A 10,831-nucleotide genomic window follows, 5' to 3' on the forward strand; every position below is an offset into this window, starting at 1 on the left:
CTCCAGAGAGCAGATTTCCAACTTCTAAAGCTAGAGAAACAGGTGTCCTGGCCCTGCCTCCCTCTTACTCCCAATGGGATTTTTTTCTCTTCTTCTTCTTCTTCTTCTTCTTCTTCTTCTTCTTCTTCTTCTTCTTCTTCTTCTTCTTCCTCTTCCTCTTCCTCTTCCTCTTCCTCTTCCTCTTCCTCCTCTTCTTCTTCTTCTTTCAATATAAATGAACTCAAGTATCAAGACGGAAACTAGAGCACCGGGAATACTGGGCCTTTGGGGTTTTGCCAGGGCGACAGAGGGAGGGTAGGCACCGCCACCATGCCTAGTTTCAGCTGCGGCTGGAGTCTTATTATATCCCTCCACCTCTGGTGTCCAGTGGCTCCATCCTGTTTACTGAGTGCCTATATGTCCCATCCACCACTTTACATTTTTGTTTTTGCTGTTTATTTTGCTATTTTATTTTTATTCTTTTTGTTTTGTGTTCATTGGTGTTTTACCTGGATGTATGTCTGTGTCAGATCCCCTGGAACTGCAGACTGCAGTTACAGGTGTGAGCTGCCATGTGGGTGCTGGGAACTGAACTCAGAAGAGCAGCCAGTGCTCTAAACCACTGAGCCATCTCCCCTGCCCCAATTTCTTTCTTTCTATCTATCTTTCTTTCTTTCTTTCTTTCTTTCTTTTTCTTTCTTCCTTCCTTCCTTCCTCCCTCTCTCCCTTCCTTCCTCCCTCCCTCCCTCCCTCCTTCCTTCCTTCCTTTCTTTTTGGTTGTTTTAAGAAACAGGCCCTGAAATAAAGCTGGTTGAGCAAGTTCAAGTCAGTAAGGAATGTTTCTCCTTGTGGAATGTTTCTCCTTGTGACTTCTTCAGTCAGTTTCTATCTCCAGGTTTTGACCTTGGATTCCTACCTTGACTCCTCCTGCTGATCTGTAAGATTCCAAAGTGAGCAGATTCTGGGTTGGTCTCGCCGTTTTTTTTTTTGTGTGTGTGTGTGTGTGTGATTTTCATGTTTTTTGTGCTGACTTTGCTGACTAAGACAGGTACTCCACACCAAGACAATGCAGAGTCGTCAGAGAAGAGGTTCAGAATGAACAGCTTCGTGTCAGACTTTGGAAAGTCACCGGAGTCAGATAAGGTGTTCTCTCGTCAGGGCAACGAGGAGTCCAGGTCTCTCTTCCACTGTTATATCAATGAAGTGGAACACTTGGACAGGGTCAAAGTCTGCCACCAGACAACAGCCACCGACAGTGAGGTCCTTCTCCAGGAAACCATCTGAAGCAGTGGGGTCCTGAGGAGCGGCTGAGCAGGCTTGTGAAGTTTGACATCCCCAACTTCGTAAACACGGACCAGAACTCCTCGTTTGGGGAGGATGATCTGATTTTGGAACCACCAAAATAAGAAAATAAGCCGGTTTCCCAGACCTCACGTATAGACCTGGGCTGAGAAATGACGCTTTCCCGAGGATGTGTTCTGTCTCTGTATAGCAAGAACCCTCCGCTCCCTACCCTGCCCGCCCGCCCACGTGTGTGTGTGTGTGTGTGTGTGTGTGTGTGTGTGTGTGTGTGTGTATGTGTGTAGAGGGGAGAGAGGATGATGTTTAAAGTTTAAGGCTTAGGCTAGGGCTGGGACTTAGTGATAGCGATATAGAGTTTGGAGATGGAAGACACCATTTTGTTTCTTTTGGATGGTGGTGATATTTGTTTTTTTTTTTCTTTTCGGATTAAAAACACACAGTATTAAAGTTTCCTTATTGCAAATATTGGCCACATACGCAGTTGAGCTTCCCTAGGTGCAGGTTAGGTCACCGCGTTCTGATCTAGCCCTTTACCACCATTCTTTGCCCACGACAAGCTGCTTTACCTCTCTGGACTGCCATGGCTTTAAAGGTCGGGTGGCATGACCCATCCCACCTCTAGTATTTTGTGACTTTCAGACTTAGCATCCAAGACGAGCTAATGTATATATAAGCAGTAGAAAACAGAACATGGCATCCTGGCTCTGATGGCAGGCTCTCCAGACCTGTGTACGGCCCCTCCGCCTCCCCCCCTCCCCGCCGCCCACCCGGTTCTTCACTAAGTCATATTTCAGTTGGGGAACCTTTACCAGGATGCCAGGAGATTCACACACATTGTGACAGTGTTTCTGCTGAGTTACAGAGTTCGTTTACCTGAGGAACTCCATCTGTACGTGCTTTAAACCTAGGACAGGTCTGGCCCTGTAAATACTGGCCTAAAGTATTTCACAAGCATTTCAGCTCTCAAAAAACGGTAGGGGAGATTGTCATTTGACTGCTGCGAGTCTCTTCTGGCTGTCCCTGTGGTTATGCTGCTGGATCGTTTCGCTTCAGAACAAGATACTGTATGCCATGTTGTCTGTCCGCTTGGCAGGTGTGTAGGTGTTGACTGCCTGGCATGGAACGGAGGTGGCCAGTGGTTGTGTGTACATTAACAGCTGTCCAGGGTGGGGGAGCAACATGAGGTTCATTTCACAAAGGAATGCACCCTACTTTGCTGGTGTTGAAAACACCTCAGTTCTGCATAGTGAGTTGTATGCATGGCCAGATGCTAATCTTTGGGTGGCATCATCTTTATGAATTTGTTCACCATGTGTCTCGCTTCAGTTGCAAAATAAATGCATTTTAAAAGAAAAAATTTAAAAGAAAGAAAGAAAAAGAAAGAAAGAAACAGGCCCTGGCTGTCCTAGAACTCACTCTACAGACCAGGCTAACCTGGAACTCACAGAGATCTGCCTGTCTCTGCCTCTGAGTGCTGGTATTTAAGGTGACTAACTGCTATTTTTCTTTTCTGTTACTGGGAATTAAACTTGAACTCACTGTCTAGTGCGTGCTAGGCAAATGTTCTGCAGCCTCCTCCCTTCCACCACTTCTGCCGTTAAATTTCTTTTAGCTTAATAAGAAGACTTTAGTCCTAGTACTTGGGGCAGAGGCAGGTGCATCTCTGAGTTCGAGATCAGCCTGGTCTACAGAGTTTCAGGCAAGCTAGAGCTACCGTCAAACAGGCCATCCTCCTGCCTCAGGCTTTAAAGTAATTGAGGTTCTAGGGATGCATCACACCCAGCTGATCTAAGAATTTTGCGTACACAAAATTTACTTACTAACGCTCACGGCAATTATATGAAGTGAGCACCGTTACAAATCCATTTTTATGGAGAAGGGAATTGAAGCTGTGCTTTCTTTGATAGTTTTTGGCTTTGTTACAGAGCAGGGCTGTAGGCGCTGTTGTCAAGCGCTCTCACGGAGCCACACCCCTAGCCAGCCAGGGCGCTAAGTGGCTTTTCTGTGCCGAACCTCGAGTCTGAGCAGAGCTGGGCGCACTCTTGAAAGGGTACAGTAAAGTACTACGGTAAGGAGAGCTGGTGGCTCGGGGTTTTACTTCATGGGGATAAGCGGGGATGGGGGCTTTGGAGGGGGCGGGCTTGCAAGTGGCCCCGAAGGCGCAGGCGGAGCGTCCTACAGGAGCGGCTTCAGGGGCGGGTCGTGGATGGTGCAATCCAGCGCCGCACGGCGTCAGCCGTAGATTAGCTCAGGTTTACATCAGCCGGGCGGGGAATGGGAACCCGGGTCCCCGTGCCTCAGCACTTTAGCAGCGGAAGCCGCTACTGCTGAATACGGAGAGGTTGTAGCCTGGCACGAACTTGCCGGCGACTCTGAGATCGACTGGGTGTGCACGTGCGCAGAAGGCTTTGAGACCCGTGAGGAACACAAGGTATCCGGTGGGGAGCTGCAAAGAGGGGGGCGGGTTTCCCCAAGTCTGGAGAGGATATTGGTAGCCCCGACATATTTATGAATATTCATGAATATTCCCTCTCGTCTGTCTGTCTCTCTCCCCCTCTCATTCTCTCTCACTCTCATTTTCTCGCTCTTTAACTCCGACGCCAGGGAGGGTCCTAGGCCTGAGCGGTTGCAGTCAGCTCTTTATGCAGCCCAGGCCTTCCAGGAACTCCCCATCCTCCTGCCTCTGCCTTCCCGATGCTGGCGGTCCACGGGTGTGTCCCTAAACCCAGCTTTCCTTATTGCATTATTAAGCCTTTCATTCCTCGCGGGTTCTTCCTTCTCCAGCTGTCCTTGCGTTTGAGAGCACCATGCTTACTGAGCTTCGGAAAACCCAGAGTGATGTCTTCTCTGCCCAGAGGGTCCTAACAGGGAAGACAGGGCCACCAAATAGTCTTTCTTCCCTTCTCTCTAGATGCGAGCCACCCCTTTGGCTGCTCCTGCTGGTGTTCCCTGCAGGAAGAAACCGTTGGAGTTCCAGGACAACATTGACTCCGAATGTCCAGAACTAAAACGAGTGAGAGGTGGGCCCGAACCTGGGCCACCCCCCTGCCTGCTGCCCCCCAGCCCACCCGCTGCCTCAGATTTGTCACCTGCTGTGGCCCCTGCAACCAGGCTGGGGCCCTATGTCCTTTTGGAACAAGAGCGGGGCAGCCACACTTACCAGGCTCTGCACTGCTCCACAGGCATGGAGTATACCTGCAAGGTAAGATCGACCGACTCTCCCCTCTAGCATCCCAGGACCCTGCACAAGGGCTGGGTCCCAGAGGACTGCAGGGTTTCAGTTTTGCAGATTATCAATGGGTTCCTCAACTGACAAAACTTCAGCGCATCATACATACACAACGCCCCCCTCTGTGGTCAAAGATCAGACCCAAGCAGGGTGTGGTGGCACATGCCTGTAATCCTAGCACTGAATAGGCAGAGACAGGAGGATTGTCTCGAATTTCAGACAAGCCTCCGGGAACATACTGAGAACCTGTTTCAAAACCAAAACAAACCTAGAGCCTGTGCTCCTGCTATCAAACGGACATTCTAGTGAGAGGCACGGTGAGATAATAAAGAAGTGAGCGTGTGGGACTGGGGAGATAGCTCCGTTGGTGAGCCCCAGGATCCATGTCGAAAGACAAAAGGAAAAGGGGGGAGGGGAGGGGAGAAGAGGAGAGGAGAGGAAAGGAGAGTAGAGGGGAGGGGAGGTGAGGAGAGGAAAGGAGAAGAGAGGGGAGGGGAGGAGAGGAGAGGAGAGGGGGGAGGGGAGGAGATAGGAGGGGAGAGGGGAGGGGAGAAGAAGAGAGGAGAGGAGAGGAGAAGAGAGGGAGGTGTTGTATACTTGTAATCCTGCACTGAGAAGATGAAGACAAGCCAACCTTCCGAGCTCATTGGTCAGCCAGCTATTTAGTGAGGCAGTCCCAAAGCAAGTAAGAGACTCTATTTCAGGCAGAGAGAGAAGAGAGAGAATGAAAAAAGGGCTAGACACATGGGTCAGTGGTTACGACTGCTTGTAACTCTCGCAGAGATCCAGGTTCTGTTCCTAGCATCCACTTGAGGCAGGTCGCCACCAAATACACAACTCCAGCTCCAGGGAAATCCAGGGCTTCTGGCCTCCTCAGGCATCTGCACTCATGCACACATATACACAGACAGACAGACAGATAGACAGACACACACACACATGATTAAAAATAAATTTAAGAAAAAATTGGATGGCACCCGAGGACTGACACTAGCGGGTCTGCTCTGGCCTCCACGGGTGCCAACAGGCAATGGTGACCATGGTGGAAACAAAGCTGGTGCCAGAGGGGAGGCAGAAGAAGAGAGAGGAGGAGGCAGACAGGAAGAGACGCAGGGGGACATGATAATTCTGGGAGGGCCTTACAGATGACAGAGGACTGCATGTCGGAAGCTGGAGGATGGGGAGGAAGCTCCAAAGGCAGAGTCCTGGCTGCAGGTACTGGAGGCACAAAGGCCCAAGTGAGGTGACACACCTATAATCACAACATCCGATAAGCAGAGGAAATGGAGCTCTGTGAGTTCGAGGCCAGCCTGGTCTACATAGTGAGTTCTAAGACAGCCAGGGAGACATAGAGAGATGTCGTAAAAAGCTCACCCCTTCTCTGAAAAAATAAAGAGGTTCAAAGGTATTAGGCAGGACTGGGCTTTGTGGGAGAAAGAAAAAGTAGTCAGTGTATTTATTTCTTCCTTGCTACCCTAGCTTTTTTAAAAAAAATTATTCTTATTATTTCATCTGTATGGGTATTTTCTTGTGCTTATGTCTGGACCCCCTGGAACTGGATTTATAGACAGTTGTAAGCTGTCATGTGGGCGCTGGAAATCAAAGCTGAGTCCTCTGGAAGAGCAGTCAATGCTCTCAACGACCGACTCATCTCTCTAGCCTCTCCCCCGCCCTTTTGCAGATCACATGCTTTACGATTTTCATAGATTAAATATATTAGTCAGTATGCACGAGTTTCAAGTCAAAAACTCAAAGTGGTGTATACTTCTGCAATAGCCAGCTTGTGGCAGGTTCAAGTGTGGCTTTGCGTAAGTCACCTCCCTTTCCTGAACTTCAGTTTCTTTCCCCACAGTCCTGGACCCACCTTCCAGGTGTGTGCTTAATGTCCACAAACTCTGAGCACATTTCCCAAATGTCCCCAACTTGGAAAGTTTTTCCCATGGGTGTCTTTGGATCATTCAGGTCACTTCTGAGCCCTTTGGATCCACACTTTATTTATTTATTTATTTATTTATTTATTTATTTATTTATTTTAGACTCTCACTGTGTAGCTCTGGCTAGCCTGGGGCTTACTTTGTAGATCAGGTTGGCATCCAATGCACAGAGATCCACCTGCCTTTTCCTCCTGGAATTAAAGGTGTGTGCCTCCACGGTAGGCCCAAACTTTCTAAAATGAGTGCTCGCTTCCACACTTGCCGAGCAAAGATCGGGCCTGGGTTTGATCTCCAAGATTGAAAAGCAAAATACTCTGGATTCTACATCTTTCTTGATTCTTTTGGAATATATGGTCTGTGGGCTTGCTTGCGTTGCACTGGGTACGCCAAGTGAACAGGGGCGCTGGCTGTGAGTCCAGCCAGCTGAACAGGGGCAGCAGGCAGGTTAGTGAGCTGACTGTGAGGGGGGCTTTGGTGGTGGTCTGCTCCTAGAAGTGTTCTCGTATTTGGCTTCTACCCTAGTTTCAATTTCCGGAGGCATAAGGTCACACAGGGTGGCTGTTTAGAGCCCAGAGTTGGGTGCACAGGTTCTAGCCCCAGATGTGCTACTTGCTGGCCTTGTGGCCCCAGACCCCCTGACCTGTGGCCTGCAGAAAGTCAGCTGATATCAAGTTATGAGCAACTTGCTAAAGCAAGGCCCCCGGTATGTGTAGCTCACAATGTGTGTAATGATTGGCACCCGCTTTGCTAGACCAGCCTGGCTTCCCAGGTCCCTCGCTGTGCTTACTCCTGGCTCTGTCTTCAGGTGTACCCGGCCAGCGAGGCCCAATCTGTGCTGGCACCCTATGCTCGACTGCCGACCCACCAGCACGTGGCCCGTCCTGCAGACATCCTGCTGGGTTCTCAGTTCCTCTACACCTTCTTCATGAAGACCCATGGGGACTTACACAGCCTGGTGCGCAGCCGCCGTGGAATCCCTGAGCCCGAGGCTGTTAAACTTTTCCGGCAGATGGCTGCTGCGGTGGCGCACTGCCACCAACACGGGCTTGTCTTGCGTGACCTCAAGCTGCGTCGTTTTGTCTTCAGCAACTGTGAGAGGTAAGTGTGAACCCCAGAGGCACATTTGAGAAGTGGGTCATGGCAGGGAAACTGAGGTCCATGAGGGCAGAGTAACTTAGGCAGGAAGAGCTAAGGTGTAGCACGGTGGGAAAAGCTCTGGATTCCATCCTAGGCAGGAAAAGAAATCCCCAACACCGACTGTGTTGTGACTGTGGCCTGTAGTGTGGAGTTTGAAACCCTAACACTGGGCATGGAGGAGAGGAGAAGAGACAAACAGATCCCCAGAGATCTCTGGACAGCTAGTCTATCCAATTGGTGAGCGCCTGGTTTAGTGAGAGACTGTCTCAAGTTGAATAAGGAATAAAGGAATAGATGAGGGTGCCAGAACACACCTTTAAATCCTTGTGGAGGCAGAGACAGGTGGATCTCTGTGAGCTAGAGGCCAGCATACATAGTGAGTTCCAGGTCAGTCAGGGCTATGCAGTGAGATCCTGTCAACATACACACGCACATGCACACGCACATGCACACACGCGCACACACACGCACACGTGTGTTGGGGAAGGGGAGGGTTGGAGGGATAACTCAGTGGTTAAAGTGCTTTTGCTCTTGCAGAAGATCCAGGTTCGGTTCCCAGCACTGCACAGTGCTAATGACCATCTATAACTCCAAGCCCAGGGGATCTGACCTCTTCTGGCCATTGTGGGCACTTGCATGCTCATGGCGCTCAGACATACACACAGGCAAAACACCCATTGAATAAAAATAATAAATAAATCTTTTTTTAAAAAGAAGAAAGAAGCTGGGCAGTAGTGGTACACACCTTTAATCCCAGCACGCAGGAGGCAGAGGCAGAGGCAGGTAGATCTCTTTGAGTTTGAGGCTAGCCTGGTCTACAGAGTGAGTTCCAGAACCACTAAGACTTTTACACAGAGAAACCCCGTCTCAAAAAACCAGAAAAGAAAGAAAAGAAGTGGAGAAAGGGGCTGGAGAGATGGCTTAGCGGTTAAGAGCACTGGCTACTCTTTCAGAGGATCCAGGTTCCATTCCCAGCACCTACATGGTGACTCACAACTGTCTGTAACTCCAGCTCTAGGGGATCTCACACTCTCAGGCAGACAGGAATGTGGAAAAAACACCAATCACATAAAATAAAATTAAATAAAAATCTTAGTACACCCATGTCCCCACACACATACACTATACACAAATACACATACATTTGAAAATTACAAAAATAAAATAAAAACTAAAAAGGAAGAGGAAGGGGATGGAATCTAACTTAGCATTCACAGCCTAGATCACTAGTTTGACAAATTTGACTCAAGTGTTATGGAAGCCCCGTGAGGTGGAAGGTGGGCAAATCTCTGTGAGTTCGAGGCCAGCCTGGTCTACATAGTGAATTCCAGGACGGTCAGAGAGAGACCCTGACCCACTGAAGCCAGAACCAACGAAACAAAATAATTACTAAGACATTGAGGCTCAGCATGATGGCTTCTTCTGTAATCCCAGCACTCAGGAGACTGATGTAGGATAGTAAGTTAGAAGCTAGCCAGGGCAATGTAGTGAAATCTCCAAAAAATAGCCAAAGAAAACCCTGATTAAAAAACAAAGACAGGGACTGGAGAGATGGCTTAGTGGCTGCTATTCCAGAGGACTGAGCAAGACCTGGTCTTTCTGTCTGTGACCCAGGACGAAGCTGGTGCTGGAGAACCTGGAGGATGCCTGTGTGATGACTGGACCAGACGACTCTCTGTGGGACAAGCATGCATGCCCTGCCTACGTGGGACCAGAGATACTCAGCTCCCGGCCATCCTACTCTGGCAAAGCAGCTGATGTCTGGAGCCTGGGCGTGGCGCTCTTCACTATGCTGGCTGGTCACTACCCATTCCAGGACTCTGAGCCGGCTCTGCTTTTTGGCAAGATCCGCAGAGGGACCTTTGCCCTGCCTGGGGGTCTATCAGCCCCAGCCCGCTGCCTGATCCGCTGTCTCCTTCGTAAGGAACCTTCACAGCGACTAGCGGCCCCCAGCATCCTCCTGCATCCCTGGTTAAGGGAGGACCACAGCCTTGTCTCCCCTCCACAGTCTGGCCACTGGGATACTGACCAGGTGGTCCCAGATGGGCCAGGGCTGGAGGAGGCTGAGGACGAGGAGGTGGGACTGTATGGCTAGGGCCACCCTGCTGGCCCTTCAGCTGCAAGCTGTGGATTGCATACTTGTCTCCAAGCTTTCTCCTGTCTCTTTGGACCAAGCTAAACCTGAAGTGCCTTTCAGGAGGAAGAAACAGCCACTGTGCCTCATGCATTCTGTGATCTCCCACAGGCACTGTGGAGGGTGAGGCTCCCTGGGTGCCAAGCCCTGTTCTAGGCGCTGTGAACACTTAACAAAGAGCTAGTGGGGAGAAAAATACCTTGCTAGCCGAGTTGCCGCAGTGCCACATGCTCCCGGGCCAGCCTCTTGCTTTCTGCCCAGGGCACATTTCATATCAGGCTTGGCCTTCTCTGAGCTGGTGCTAGGCTTCGGTTCACAGGACAGCCCCCTTCATCAGTGCCCCAGATGCCTTGTGTCTCCGTGCCAAAGACCAAAGACCTCAACCCGGACCTCAGGCCCACCTGTCAGGCCAGGCTGGGAATGTGCTGCCTGGATCCGGTCTCCAGGCGCGAAAGCCTGCTTGAAGACTTGGCCCAAGAGCCAAGACAAAAAGGATGAGAATCCCACAAAGAAGCATCCGCCTCAGGGAATGAGGGTCTGGGTCCCTTCACTCTGGTGGTTTCTAGCTGGAGCACTACCAGCTGGAGAGGGAAGGACAGGACAGGGACCATCCTACTGCCACACGGAAAGTCTCAGGCCCTGTGCTGGGGACTCTTAGTACTCAGGTTCATTGCCAGTACGCTGGCTTTTGTTCGGTTGAGTTTGTATTTTCACTATGTGCCTAATAAAGGAGAACCATTCTATATGCTGGAGAGTTCTACCTTCTGTCCTTCACGGTTTTCCCTGCCTTCAACACCGGCCCCAACACAAAAGCCAGATATATTTCAACCCCAACCAAATGGTTCATGGTAAGATTCCCCCACTGATCTTCCTGTACGTGCTGTTTCTCCGAGAGACCCCAGGTCTCATGTGGGGAGCTTTCCAAACTGACGGCAGGTGTAGCTCAGATGTAAGCACACGTCTAACAGGCTCAGGGGTCAGGGTTCCATCTTCAGGCCAAGGCAGGGGGTGGGGTGGGTGGAGCGTCGGCTTAACCAGGAGGCAACATACTTTGCATCAAGATGGGTCAGTGAACAGGGTGGTTTTAGGGCAGGCCAATCTGGCTCTCCAGAATGT

At 50.3% G+C, this 10,831-nt stretch overlaps 1 protein-coding gene and 1 pseudogene across 2 annotated transcripts; both read left to right on the forward strand.

The window, feature by feature from the left end:
* Window positions 1-1,005: 1,005 nt before the first annotated feature.
* Window positions 1,006-1,430, forward strand: LOC146892797 (melanocortin-2 receptor accessory protein 2 pseudogene; annotated as a pseudogene).
* A 1,785-nt stretch (window positions 1,431-3,215) lies between these two features.
* Trib3 (tribbles pseudokinase 3) lies at window positions 3,216-10,460 on the forward strand. 2 transcript variants are annotated; one of them, XM_048445607.3, is made up of 4 exons: window positions 3,216-3,349; window positions 4,193-4,483; window positions 7,250-7,542; window positions 9,196-10,460. In XM_048445607.3, the coding sequence occupies exons 2-4, from the start codon at window positions 4,193-4,195 to the stop codon at window positions 9,674-9,676; spliced, it is 1,065 nt and encodes a 354-aa protein (XP_048301564.2). In that variant the 5' UTR covers window positions 3,216-3,349; the 3' UTR covers window positions 9,677-10,460. The 2 variants fall into 2 exon arrangements, with proteins under 2 accessions (XP_048301564.2, XP_048301563.2); XM_048445606.3 differs by lacking the exon at window positions 3,216-3,349 and adding an exon at window positions 3,484-3,712.
* Window positions 10,461-10,831: the final 371 nt, after the last annotated feature.

The sequence above is a fragment of the Myodes glareolus genome, chromosome 10, assembly GCF_982192425.1.
Source record: "Myodes glareolus chromosome 10, mMyoGla1.1, whole genome shotgun sequence".
Taxonomy (NCBI): domain Eukaryota; kingdom Metazoa; phylum Chordata; class Mammalia; order Rodentia; family Cricetidae; genus Myodes; species Myodes glareolus.